The sequence below is a fragment of the Podarcis gaigeae genome (assembly GCF_964106915.1).
Source record: "Podarcis gaigeae genome assembly, chromosome: 6".
Lineage (NCBI taxonomy): Eukaryota > Metazoa > Chordata > Lepidosauria > Squamata > Lacertidae > Podarcis > Podarcis gaigeae.
Window position 1 is genome coordinate 34961312 of NC_139682.1, and position 14627 is coordinate 34975938.

The 14627-nt window shown below is 40.1% G+C and overlaps 1 protein-coding gene across 5 annotated transcripts in view; it reads right to left on the bottom strand.

Annotated features, from left to right (window-relative positions):
- MAGI3 (membrane associated guanylate kinase, WW and PDZ domain containing 3) overlaps nt 1-14627 on the bottom strand; it is a 114885-nt gene that overhangs the window by 16669 nt on the left and 83589 nt on the right. For 3 of the 5 annotated variants that reach the window (XM_083745395.1, XM_083745397.1, XM_083745394.1), the window contains 4 exons: nt 13959-14050; nt 11707-11899; nt 9725-9916; nt 4419-4604 (listed from right to left, as the gene is read on the bottom strand). In XM_083745395.1, coding sequence (XP_083601521.1) covers nt 4419-4604; nt 9725-9916; nt 11707-11899; nt 13959-14050 — 663 coding nt within the window. The remainder of the gene's footprint in view (nt 1-4418; nt 4605-9724; nt 9917-11706; nt 11900-13958; nt 14051-14627) is intronic. The other 2 variants (XM_083745398.1, XM_083745396.1) reach the window with 1 other exon arrangement.

The following is a 14627-nucleotide window of genomic DNA, read 5'->3' on the forward strand; positions in this document are numbered from 1 at the left end:
ACATAATGCTTTGTGGAGCATGAAGCACAATTTGTTTTTCTTTAAATTAAAGAGACTATGGGAACAAAAAACAGAGAAAGTTACAAGTTGGCATTTCTAGATGCTAAAAAGAGTTTAATAGTGGGTTTTTTAATTTCTAGTTTAGGGTGTTTCAACTAATGGAAACACAACAGGGAAAAGCAAAGTCAGTAGTAGTTAGTATGCTATGGTGATGCAGGTTCAAAAGCTGCTTTTCTTTCTTTGTTTATAGTCCTACTGATCAGTTCATGGATGGAGGTATAGATCAGCCTTATGAAACAGAACATAAGAAGAGCCTGCTATATCAGGCCAATGGCCCATCTGGTTCAGCATCCTGTTCTCACTGTAGCAGGACCCATGCACAAGTCCACCCTCCTCCCCAGCAATTTATTCCTACTACTGAACCAATTCCTGATCCACAAGGTCCTCTTATTCCATGGCTGCTATGCTTACTTAGGAATCTTTGGTGAACTACCTTGTCAAAAGCATTTTGAAAACTGAAGTACACTATGTCAGGCATCCCCAACCTGCCGCCCTCCAGATGTTTTGGCCTACAACTCCCATGATCCCTAGCTAACAGGACCGGTGCTAAGGGATGATGGGAATAGTAATCCAAAATATCTGGAGGGCCGAAGGTTGGGGGATACCTGCACTATGTTTACCATTTCACTAATGCTTGTTGGCACTCTTGAAAAACTCTAATAGGTTTGTGATATGGGACTTGCCCTTGCAGAAACCACACTGGCTCTGCTTCAGCAAACCTTGTTCTTCTATATGCTTGGTTATTTAATCCTTAACAATACGTTCTGCCAGTTTTCCCAGGACAGATGTTAACTTAACCTGCCTATAATTTACAGGATCTCCCTGGATTCAGTTTTTAAAATTGGTGTTATGTTGGCTAGTTTGCATTTTTCAGGTATGGAGGCTGATCTTAGGGACAAGCTACTTATTTTTGTTTAGAAGATCAACCATTTCACAGTTGAGTTCTTTGAGAACTCTCTGGCTGCTGCCATCTGGACCTGGTGACTTGTCAGTTTTTATTTTGTCCATTAGGCCTAAAACTTCATATCTTGTCACAACTATTTGCCTCTGTTCCTCAGATTCCTTTCCTGCAAAGAGAGATTCCTGCAAAGAATTCATTCAGCTTCTCTGCAATCTCTTTATCCTCCTTTAGCACACATTTGAATCTCTTGACATCCAAAGCTCCAACCACCTCCTTAGACTAGGGTTGCCATATTTCAAGAAGTAAAAATCCAGGTGGCCAGCGGCTAAACAAAATCTATTCAGCTTTTTTTCTTTGTGCAAAATTTTTGAGCTTTTTTATTTGTGAGGTTGCTAGCAGGGCCACTGATGTCTGCCACTGCCGATTGCGCTAATTCCCCAACAGGGAAGAGGCAGAGGGCCAGCTCCAAGCACTTGCCGGGCTCTGGCAACCCCAGTCCCAGCTCTCATCATGAGTCCCTAGCTGTCACCTCCTCTAGCACTCCCAGCCCTGGCGCTACTCACAGACTTTGGGCTCCAGGTGGCCCAAATGGAGCAGGAAAAGGAAGCAGCAGTGGTGGTGGCTTCCTTAGTGGCCACTGCCAGCCCAGGCTGGGAAAGAGCCGCGCAGGCCTGGTTGCGATGCTGGTAGCGTGCAGGCCTCACACACATTCACCTCCGGCCAAAGCAAACGCTTCTGCTTCTGGAGCACAGTTTAAAAATAAAATAAAGCTCCCCATAAACCCAGCCATTTCCTATAAAATGCAACCCTCCCCCCCGGATGGGGATGTAGGCCCCCCAAAAGAAGACATGTCTGGGATTTTCAGACATACAGCAAGCCTACCCTAGACAGTCTGCTATGAATGTATTTAAAGAGCCTCTTGCCATTGGTCTTAATGTTTTCAGCAATGCATTCCTCATTGTTATTATTATTATTTTTTAGCATCCCTTACTGTTTGTTTGTACTCACCACCCCACAAATGTTTGAGTTCCCTTTCCTTTTCATTTGGACAAAACTTCTATTTTTTGAAAGAAGCCTAATAGCTTCTTCAATTCTGCTCTTTAACCACACTGGCATGAACACTAGCTCCTCCCTCAGTGATATAGCTGTAACCACCAAATATTTTGTGATCTGGACACTTGCACATATTTCAAGTACACCTACCTGAACTCAGCTTTATATTAAGCAATTTTCTATAAATCATTAACTTATGTAACCCACAAGAAAGTATCCTCTGAACCATGTAGATGTCTGATTGCCTAGTCTTTCTTTTGCAATCAGTTTTTTCCTTTATGTATTCTTGGGTCCTCATTTTACCTTCAATTTTATCTGCAAAAATCCAGGGAACAGAAAATTGGGTACATCTCTAAATTTCTGCAGTTGGCTCACTTCTCAAGCATTTAGAGAAAATAGCAGATTGTGGTGGCAACGATTCAAACCCAAAGACAAAAGAGACTACCATGAGTTGTTTTAAACTGTTTTTAATGTTGTATTTTAAATTGTTGTAACCTGCCCTGGGGGCCTTTTGGATGAAGGGCAGGAACAATAACAAAAATAATCTCAATGCCATCTTCTCTCCCCTTTAATATAAAAAAATGAAATTGGGAGTGGGGGGGAAATGTGAAAGCCTTTCCTTGAAAATAATGAATGTTGTAAGTATAAAAGCCTTGACAAGTAGATAAATTATGTCTTTGATATTCTGTCACAAGTCATAACATGTGAAATCAGTGGAATCAATATTGTGGCAGGTTGGTTTTAGGTGATTATTATTCAATACTGTAGAAAGCCATCTTTCTGGCAAAATATCAATAGCAAGTTTAATTACATGCACAGGCAGTAGTCTGGAAAAAAGCATACCAGTAAACTGAGCTAAAGAAGAGCTTCTTTTCAAGTGATTAGATTTTACATATTTATACTGAACTGTTTGTGTAGGGAAAATACTATATGGGGACAATGCTACATCAGCAGATGGGATTTCAGAATAATAGTCATTTTGTTACTTAGAGGACTAGGTTGTTTTGATGCACAGTATTTTGCATCAGCCTGGTTGGTTTGAAGGGAGAAGTTAGATGTGACAGGAGGAGATTGCCACCCAATCCCTGCAAAGTGAGATGGGAAAAAATTAAAAACACAGCCCTATTCTTACCTCATTCTCTACCCCCTCCCCCAAAGTTGGACTCTATGAAGTAGCCTCTGCTAGAGGGATAAAAGTAACTTGGTGGGGACTGACAGCAGATTGGTGGTTCGTTTCCCACTCCTACTTACCCATGTAGTACTTTAAAATCTTCCTTGCCCTGATTTTCACTCATTTTGTAAGGACTTGGCTAATGTCTGGGTAAATGAAAATTTTGCCAGATACAAAAGCAAGTTTCTTTGGTGGGGAAATTTCAAGTGCAAGCAACCACAACCCATCTAATTTCAAAATGGTGGTGGTGGGGTTAGAGGAGGGCCTTCAATGGAGATAATAAGGTCTGGGAAGACTCATGGGATAGAAAGCTCCAGGCAATCAGTCTCCAAACTGCTTGATGCTTTTTAGGTAATGGTCAAGTCCTTTGCCCCAAAATGGACTGACAACTAGTATGGCCATTTAAGAACTGTGACATACGCATGCTACAGATGCTACCTGAGTCTACATATAATACTGGTCTGGGTAGGAGCACGAAGTGCAACTCCATCTAAAACAGTTTGATCACCACCTCCCTGGCCTACACCACCTACAAAAAGGACCTCTGTCTTCGTTGGATTGGGTTGCACTTTGATGACCCTGATCCAGTTCATTACTGACTCTGGACTATGATTCAGTATCTTCACTGTCCCATCCCATTCTGAATAAAAGGAGAAAGGGGGCTAGGTGTCACCAGACTGCTAATGATATCGCAATGCAAATCACCAAAAGACTTAATTAAGTAGCTTCATGTAGATGTTGAACAGCACTGGGGACAATAAAGAACCCTGCAGGACATGGCACAGGGACCATCAGAAGTTCTTTCATACCACTTTCTGGAATTGACTGTCCAGATTGGAATGAAACCAGTGGAATACATGACCCTTCAATCCGAAACCCATTCAATTCATTCAGATACAGTGGAACCTTGGGTTGTGGATGTAATCCATGAGGGAGGGACGTCCACAACCCGCAACGCTGACATCCTGAAACGTCGCGTCTGTGTATGTGCGATTTAGCGCTTCTGCACAAGCATGATTTAGTGCTTCTGCGCATGCAGCAAAAACCGGAAGTAACCTGTTCCAGTACTTCTGGGTTTCCCACAGTCCACAACCCGAAAACACGTAACCTGAAGCATCCGTAACATGAGGTATGACTGTAGGTAATATTGAAAGCATCTGAAAAGATCCAGGTTGTGACCATGTGGCAGCTGAATCTTATTGTATCTAAAAAGTACAACAGTAACATTCTTACCTTCTTCAGCAACAACAGTGAGTGTGACAGTGTTCCCTGCATCTTTGATTAACTGCACAATGTTTTCATGTGAGAGGTCTACGATTGATTGGCCATTCACTGCTGATATTCTATCTCCCACTTTCAGTTTTCCACAGTGATCAGCTGGACTCCCTTCAATGACACGCCCAATTTTATGCGGAATCACTGAAGAATGAACAAAAGTCATATCAATGTCTCTACTACACACTGTTATATGGGCACTGTTATCCATTATCATTTACACAAACCACTGCATGAGCACACAATGCTTAGTCTACGAACCATGAATCTAAAAAGTCTGTACCTTCTGGAAGGATTAACTGTGGAAGCCTCCATCTGATAGCCTATGACCATAGTGAAATGATCATCAGATCAAAATATGTAGTACTCAGTTTGGGGTTATAGGCACTGCTGGATTACCCAAAATGCAGATTAAGCACATGGTTAGGGAACCAGCAAAGACGGGGCAAAAATGAAAAAGAGAGGGTTAGTTTTGTTCGTGTTGTTTAAATGATATTTGATATTTCAGAAAAAGACAGTTTGTGATGAACTCATTGATCTAATAAGTGACGAAGTTCATTCAGTTGTTGTGGATGAAATAAGTACTGCTGGGTAGTTCATTTTATCTGTCGACTCTACACCTGGTATTTCACCTACTGATCGGTTGTACTAAGACATGTCTCTCACACAGATGGAAAACCTTCCCCATGTTAAAGGTTGCTTTTAGAAAGGGGTTCAAAAGCTTTCTTAGCTGCAACCATGTCGGGCACAGGAAGGGGAATGCATGTAGGGCTGGTTCAAATGGGCCCAGTTCCAACTGAACCCAAGGGATATCCATTGAGTCTTTAATAATTCAAATCAATTGTTTTAATTCCAAGACCTCATAATAATATTTAAGATGCAACATCTCTGGGCCGCCCCACTCATGGCGGTCTATACAGTGCTATGTTTCCCCCTAGGTACAAAACTTGAATAAGGCTTGCCACTGAATGAAGTAAGGTTCTCTTTTCTTATCCACTTGTTGGTCAGCTACACAAAGGGGAGCAAGATTCCCACTGCCATGTGGTGGAAATAGAGAAACTGCCCATTGAATTTGAAATCTCCTGTCTGGCAACTTTATCTTACTAGATCTTCCCTTTAACTGCTTAACTATTATTTACTATTCTCCAGTTTTTTGAGGGTGATCTTATTAGCTCTCCAATTATTTTGAAATGTATCATCAAGTGATTCTGAGGTGCCCTCCTGCTCAGCTTATGGGTCTGTGGGGGAAATTATTAAATCTACATGCATCTGTTTATTTTGCCATTATTATACTTTTCTGAAACCCTGAAGATCTAAAGCAGAAAGAGACTGAATTCTGCCTAGATCCTTGCAGCTGCTCATACTCCCTCTGTGATTAGCTGCTCACACAACACTGCACATATAGGCAGTTTTTGTTATGATTCCATTCCCAAGATCCCAAGTATCCATCAATTTTTTATGCCTGCTGCTTTTTCCCACACGTTGTTAGCACCCTGGGTGACATCTTACATACCAAGTAAACTAGAATCACTCCAAACCTTGCGTGGTAGCTGGAAGTCTGAACTGCTTTGTATAGAACTGATGCTTTATTCTAAACTATGCATCACATGAAGGAAACAGATGGGACAGAGGTGTGCGGAGCTGTACTTAGCAAAATTACCAAATGGCATTTCAAACTATGACAGTAAATCTCATGCAGTTTCAGAAAGCCACCAGCAATTTGAGATTATCTTATTCAGGCTTGTAATTAATGAAATAGCTGTCACAAAGAAGATGACAGATATGGCTTCTAGTTTTTAATTCTATTTGATGTCTACCATGGGTTTTTTTTTTTGTATTTCTTCTCAGTTTTAATCTAATTAATGTTATATTGTGGCTATAAATGAAAAGAATAACGTGTCAATATAAAGTTAACACAGAGTGGGCTAACTTTCAATTGTAAAAAAGTATCAAAGTGCAAATTGTAATGAAACGAACAATATTTTGAAAGTATTCCACAAACCCTAGGCCTGATATTATTGTCTTTATGATGCTGAAAAAAAATGTTCATTATCTTCCAGAACTTTCTACCAAAGCTCCCCATTTTCTGTGCCAAACGATACTTGTTCCATTGGGTCTGGGTTTTGGGTTGTTGTTTTTTACGGGGGGCACAAGAATGTTTTGCATTATGCAGCATCAGGATTACACAGAAAAATTGGCTTAGTTATCAAAAACCATTTCCTTTCTGATGTGGTCTAAGCACTGATTAGGCAGCATGAAAATAGTATTTCATATTTCTAACACAGGGCACATAATCAACTCAACAGCATCAGAGGGTGACAGCTCCAGTTCTAATAGTTTCCATAGCAACTGCCTTTTAAAAAAGAGGATGACTCTCCAAGTACTGACCTAGTACCATTGCAATAGCTATTTTTTACACTGCTCCTTGCTACTTCATGAAGTGTACTGTGAGAAAACAGTTTACATACAAATCATTCTTAAAAGCATAGTCTCAGACAATACAATCTGAAAATAACCATTATATTCTTGCCTTTTTTCTGTGCAACTAAGTGGGGAAAGAGTCAACTATGAAAATAATCCTAAGTGTCTCTCCCCCCCCCCTCTCTCTCTCACACACACTTTAAAAAAATCACTCCATTAACAGCAACCAAAAGAACAGCTATTGAGAAAATAACAGATTAGGATTTATGGTCAATGTACCCAAAAGGAAGCCAGAAATGAACATTTTTAACAAAAAATATATTGGATGAGTTTAAACAAATCTGCAATTTCATTATCTGTATTTTGTTTTAATTTTATGAACAAATATTACTAAAACAATATTCTGGGAAATATATAGAATTTTTTGTCGTAGTTATTCATATGAGGTAGGGAAAATCTGAAGGCGTTCAGGAGAATATAGCTGAGAATTTGTTTTTAAATATATTCTTAATGAACATGAAATTAACATTTTATTCTTTTGGTACTAGAAGAATAAGGTTTCTAAATGTATTTTTGGTTGACATTTGACCAGAAAATGCCAGGCTTACCTACTCTTTTGCCTTTAACAGAAGCTTAATATTATTTAAAAAAAGGGGAAACTCTCCATATTCACTATACATCATATCTGATCTGATCGTGTCTAAACATATCCAACATGTTAAGATATCTACAGTCAATTTTAGTGACAAGAGTATCTTTGTTCAAGTGTCAAGTAAGGATACAAATCCACTATTGCACACATGGACTCCAGCTTGATTGGTTTTCCTGAGTTAAGTCATATTTGTTGTTAAATGCAACACACTATGCTTCCCCCCAAAAAAGAAACATTGCAAAAATCTTCCATCTATATTATATATGCCACAAATCTATGTCCAAGGCACAACTAGCTTTCTGAGACTGCATTTAATTTACTACCCTATTACATAGGGTTTTAAGATGGATAACTATAAAAACAGCCAGCAGGCTAAAACAATACTAAGAATAGCAAACTGATTAAACATTTCCAAGTTAAAATGCCATGGGCCTAAACAATTAAAATGTTTTCACCTGATAAAGCATATTCATCAGGATTGGTTTTAGGAGGACTGCCCCCCAAAGAACGCATTCCAAAATCAGGTGCCACAACAGAAAAGGGCAGATCATTGGTCACCACATGGATTAACTCAGTAAACTGAGATGCATGAAAAAGAGCCTTACCAAATTACCATAAAGAAGGGGGAACTCCTTGGGATATCTCAGTCCCATGCAACAGGGGCCCTAATAAGCACCCCAAATTAAGCCCAGAAAGACACAAGAAACTAGTACAGCTTTTTCTTAAAGCTAGGAAGATATGCTCTGAATAACCAGGGTCAGACAACAAGGCCAGCTGCTTGTTTTTGTACAAAAAAGAAGAATAAAAAAAAGCCAATGCAATTCTGGGCTGCATCAATAGGAGTATAGCATCTAGATCAAGGGAAGTAATAGTGCCACTGTATTCTGCTCTGGTCAGACCTCACCTGGAGTACTGTGTCCAGTTCTGGGCACCACAGTTCAAGAAGGACACTGACAAACTGGAACGTGTCCAGAGGAGGGCAACCAAAATGGTCAAAGGCCTGGAAACGATGCCTTATGAGGAATGGCTAAGGGAGCTGGGCATGTTTAGCCTGGAGAAGAGGAGGTTAAGGGGTGATATGATAGCCATGTTCAAATATATAAAAGGGTGTCACAGAGAGGAGGGAGAAAGGTTGTTTTCTGCTGCTCCAGAGAAGTGGACACGGAGCAATGGATCCAAACTACAAGAAAGAAGATTCCACCTAAACATTAGGAAGAACTTCCTGCCAGCAAGAGCTGTTCGACAGTGGAATTTGCTGCCAAGGAGTGTGGTGGAGTCTCCTTCTTTGGAGGTCTTTAAGCAGAGGCTTGACAGCCATATGTCAGGAGTGCTCTGATGGTGTTTCCTGGCAGGGGGTTGGACTCGATGGCCCTTGTGGTCTCTTCCAACTCTATGATTCTATGAAAATGAAGTTTCGGAGATACCTTCAAGGGGTAGCCCCTAACGCAACATGAAATAGTCAGTTATGGATATTACCACAGCATAGGTGACAAGAGCTAGACCGTTATTTCTTTCCATTTGACAGTACTGGTTGTACAAACACAGCAAATGTATTACTTCAGAGGAAACAACTCTTAGGCTGTGTATGCTACAGAACAGGGGTTGCCAACATGTTTTGACTCATGGGCCCTTTTACAAACTTGAGAAACTGCTGAGGGCTTTCTACCCATCCACCCGTTGTTTTTAGGTAAGGGATGACTGTAAGGAAGGAGTGGGAAACCCTCTTCAGCCTGAGGGCCATATTCCCTTTAGGACAACCTTCTGGCAGCTGCATGTCAGTGGCGGGTGGCGTCAGAAGCAAAAGTGAGCAGAGCGATGACTGCAAATTACACCTTTGTATGCCACTTTGGCTGTTTCCCCATCCTCCATTCAGACCTTATCATGGTCCAGGGACACCTTACAGGTGAAGCAAAAACAGGCCAGGAAGGTGCAATGCAGGGCTGGTGAGGGGTGTGGTCTAGAAAGATGGGGTGACTCTGGGGAGGAGATGTGGCATAGGAAGAGTCTCAAGGGCCATATAAAAAGGCCTGGAGGGTTGCACTCAGCCTCTAGACCAGAAGTTCCCCACTCTTGAGGTAAAGCCTTAAATTATTTGGGGAGTAAATGTTAAATGGTTCAGACAATGGAAGGATGCAACTCCAGCCCAACTCCCTTGATAAGCAAGGCAGACAACCAATTTTTTAGTACTTACCACCAGGTGGTGGCTTGTTTTTCGAGGTAAGAATCACAAAGCCAAATCCTTCATTCTCCTTCCGTTGCAGCACAACATCATAGGCTTCTGGGAATTGCTTGGTGTGTAGCTCTACTCGGTTTAGCCGAGGAGAGCCGTTCTGCGAGGAAATGGGAACTTGGGGTGATGATTCTTCTTCTAGTTGTTGATCTACTATTGAATACCACAGAAATAGACAGTGGAATGAATTAGGAATGATGCTCAGTATGTAGCTAGATGTATTAGCAACATTTACATGCAACCAATAAATTGAAAAGATATGTGCAGAGCAGCTAAAAGCAAAAAATGGATTCAAAAGTGCACCCCAACACATTAATATTTCAGATCATTAAACAATTAAAGAACACATGCTATGTTACAACTAACAATATAAACATTAATTATGTGTTTAGAAGTGTTTCTCCATGTTTAAATCAACACCAAACTGTGCTTGTAAACATACTACAGTAGGCATTGCCCCAGTTTTTAGCACAGAGAATGCCAATAGGTTATTTTAAACAATTTTTTATTCATTCGGAAAATCATAATCAGGGCTGATATTGCATAAAGTGCTCTCCAAAAATGTAATCTTTATACGAACAATGATCTCATGTGCCCTTGAGTCCTGGAAACAAGGGAACTGCCAGCAAATTATTGTGCCTTTTGAATGGGTCCCATTCATGAGCAACTTAAGATTTCTTTTTCTTTAAGTAATCTCACTGAAACAATGAGCACTAGTACTGTAAAGTACATGCAGCACTATCAAAAATCTAGGCTGGTCATACAGGCTGAGGTTCAAAGACAAAAAGTGCTTTTCTTTGGTCAATCTGTTCATACTTTTCAGATGGCCTCCCCACATACTCAGTCAAACTGATCTTCTCATTCTATAAGAGAGGCTGAGAGGTACAATATAAACCTATTTGTTACTTAACACATCTTCATTCTAAACAGGAGACAGAGAAGCTGCCTGTCATCTTTCTTTTCCCTTTCTTATCGCTGACTTGTGTCCATAACAGGAATCAAAACATATCATAATATTAATACATTAACAGCTTCCAGGTATTCGGAGTTGGGAGGGCAGGAATCAGCAAGATGCTGCTGAAAACCCAACTTTTGCAAATGCTGGAGGAAGGACTGGCCCATGACGATGGACAATATGAGCTGATCCCACTAACCATACCACTCCCAACCTCCAATGACTTCTAGCTGTGAATTCAGTGGGAGCTCAGCCTTCTGTTTCTGTTCTAAGCCATGACCCTAATCTAGAGCTATAATACCAGTTGCAACAACATAACAGTAACTGCCACCATCACCACCAGTAAGAAAAAATACCGTTGCCATAAGGAAGGCAACAGTCCACATGGCAAATTGCTGGCATTCCTAGCCACCTGCATCAACTGGATTTCTTTCTTTTTTAAAAAAAGATTTGAATGCATATACATTGCATATAGCAATATTCAGCAGTACTTCTAATGTACCAGATACAAGAATGGCTGGGTAGGCAAAGAAATAAGTGAGCTTCTCATGGGAGGTCTTTTTAAAAAACAGGCTGGAAGCTGACTAGAGGAATACAATTCCCACTCGGGCTAGTTCAGCAAGCCCTACTACCAGTCTCTTAAATGATGTGAAGCTTTCCCAAAAGCGAATCAATATTAAATATATCATATTTCTATACTGAAAGCTAATGTGGGACTACTTAAAAAAACCCTGAGTATGAATTTCTTTAAAACCTCAATTGTGGTATTAATTCTGAAGCATTAAGAATCTATTAGTATCTTACATCGATACATGGTCATTTTTACTTCATCACTTTGATTTCTTTCTCATAAATTACATAAAATTGATCATAAGAAGAGTGGATCATCCCTGTAAGAGACATGGAAACACACTTTGGCACTAAATCACTGCCAGGACAGGAGGCAAGACCAAGTGCAACAGACAGGCTTGACAGATGTGGCACATACCACCAAAGAAGATCTTTCTGCGGACAGTCAGCAGCACCTGGCCATTTCGTGCAGCACTAGTCATTAAATCCAGAACCTGCTTGTGTGATTTCCCTTTGACCAGGATACCATCAATGCATACCAGCTCGTCAGCAGCACGGAGTCTACCATCTTTTTCTGCTGCACCCAGTGGGATGATGGCTCCAATGTAGATCTAACAGCAAAGCAGAATAGTTATGCAGGATAAGGAATGCACATACATCACAATATTTAATTGTTCTGGGTTCACCCCCAAATCCCATGTTCCCACAACACTTAAGGGTGAATGCGTGTGTAATCAGTTTTAACAAAAACGAAAGCACCAGGAAAAGTAACATCTGCATCTCGCATTGCAAAACTATGTCCTCTATGGCTGCCTTGAAGCACAGAAGCGTCAGCTGGTGCAAAATTCAACAACCTACTTTCTGTCTGGGATGTGTCACTCTAAGCACATTACACTAGTGCATTAGAGTCTTAGATAATGTAAGAATGAGCTCTCAAGACCTCAGCCTAGAATACCCATTCAATTTTACAATCTATGTACCATCAAGACTTCAAGAACATGTAGAGATGTTCACAGTTGATGCATCTCCATTATGGAATACCCTTTCCCTGAAAAGACTGAGTCCTGAAGCTTTCAGAAACTGTTAATGTGCTTTAAGCTAAGTTAACTTAGATGGTGGCTATGGATAGGGAAAGACATGTTGGTCCAGGCGCCACAATTGAGAGTACTACATTTTTAACTCAGTTATCTACGCTTAATCCCATGGGATGTGGCAGAGTATGTCAAACTAAAAACAAACAAACGTGATCAATGGGAGTTTTGATTCACAGCTCTGCTTGCTTGCCTTTATCACCACTTACAACCCTAGAAATGACAGGATGAAACATTGTAGTCACCCTCTCCGATGCAGAAGGGTCTTTTTATACTGAAGAAGGATCATGTGGGGTGTTCTGTGGGTGCATTATGGCTTTTCTAGCTTCCCTTTCCCACTGCAGCCCCTTACACCCAATGCAAAACTGTTCCTGAGCATCAGGAGACCTTCCAGACGAGTGTCTAATGCAACGCGGAGGACATGCATTCAGAAAACAAACAACCCCTACTCCTCCCACACAAACGCACTGAAGTTATTTCTGCTCACGTACTGGGCTCTATGGATCCCGGCCCTAATGTAGGAAGCAGCCCAACAATAAGCACGTTTGGGTGTTCCCATGCAGAACAAGAGCAGGGGTGTCCAACTAGAGGAAACAAGGAATGCTTCAGAATTTGTCAAATAAAAAGGGCCAAGCCTGGTAAAGTTTAGCTAAAGCATACAGATGATGTCCTTCCACTCAGCATTTCCCTGCTCCAGCTGAACTGGTTGCCACTTGTGAGGAAAGGGGCAGTGTGGAACATAATGACTTCACTACAAGCATATGAATGAATTCAACTTTACTGGGAGATGTGGATTGCCAACAAACAGGCCTTTAATTGAATCACGCAATTTGGCCCTTCAAGACTTCACATTCCATCTGAAATTTAAACCCATCACATTTTCAGTGTAGCTGTTAGTTGTATTGGTACTGCAATTTAATCAAGACACAGCTTTTGTAATGATAAATTGTTTTTTATATTTTCAAAGAAAATTGGCTTTTGCAAATAAATAAACAAGATGCTAATCGTTAAATATATTATGTACTTATTGGCAGTTGTCTGCCTGGATAAATTATTTTTGCCTTATTCAGATTTGACCTTAGCATGTCTGTTCATATTATCTCTCATCTATTGCTAAAGTTGATAAGAATCACCTCAGTGAGGACCGCATTGTTTTCTCAATTTCACTGCTCAGTTTTACTTGAAAAGCTATCTTCTGCCTTGTGATTGGTAAATGATAAAACTCCTTCCCTTCTTCTGATTGCTTCGATAAAAAATGTGTGCAAGACTTTAGGGCCTGGAAATTTGATGGCTTTCATATGGAGAAAGCCAATAGTTCTCACCCCAAATCATCTTCAGAAGTTTAATGAGTTCCCTACCAACGAATCAAGCTATAGGTAAAAGTATTTCTTTTTAAAGTTTAGCCACTGATTATCAGAACAGCACAGTTACACTAACATGAAAAAGAGCAAAATATTCTATCAGTGGAATAAACAAATTGCAACCGAGATACTGATAACTTAGTTACTTTATAACTGTGGATTAGCGAAGACAATATTAAGGACAAATAGGATTTACAACAGCTAATGTATTTACTCACTGACTGATCTGGACCATCTCCTCCAAGAACACGGAAGCCAAAGCCAGACTCTTGCTTTCGAAGAAAAACATCCAAATCTTTTGTATTTGGAGCTAGTTAAGATAAGATGGAGAGAGTTATGTTTGCACTGGGCCATGCTTCCACATTGCAAAAAAGCATAAGCAAAAATGAAAACTTAATCGTTTTATAGATTTTTTAAAAAAGAAATGCTCATTTCTGAAAGTATTTAAAATGTTAAGACACCTGCAGTATTAAATCATGAATTAGACTAACACCCCAGCTGCTCAATATACATACAAAAATATACAAACTGAAAAACACTCGAGCCCCAACTAATCCACTCAGTGAACTAAACCTCCATGGGTTAAAATGGCAGATTGGGTTAAAATGGCTGCAAACTATTTACAAATACTCTGTTATTATTTTTTTTAAAATAAATATTTTATTAAGATTTTTGAATAAAAATGCAAAGATAAAGAAACAGTATAACATATGTCATAACATACTTTCTTAACATCTTTGGACTCCCTCACACCTCCCGCTCCCATTTGCATCATTGTCAATTCTTGCCCGCAATTTATCATCTTGTTTACACTCTTGTGTCAGGTTCATTTAAATATAATCTGTTAGTTCTCCAATAGGTTTATAATTTTTCCTCAAACTTACTTA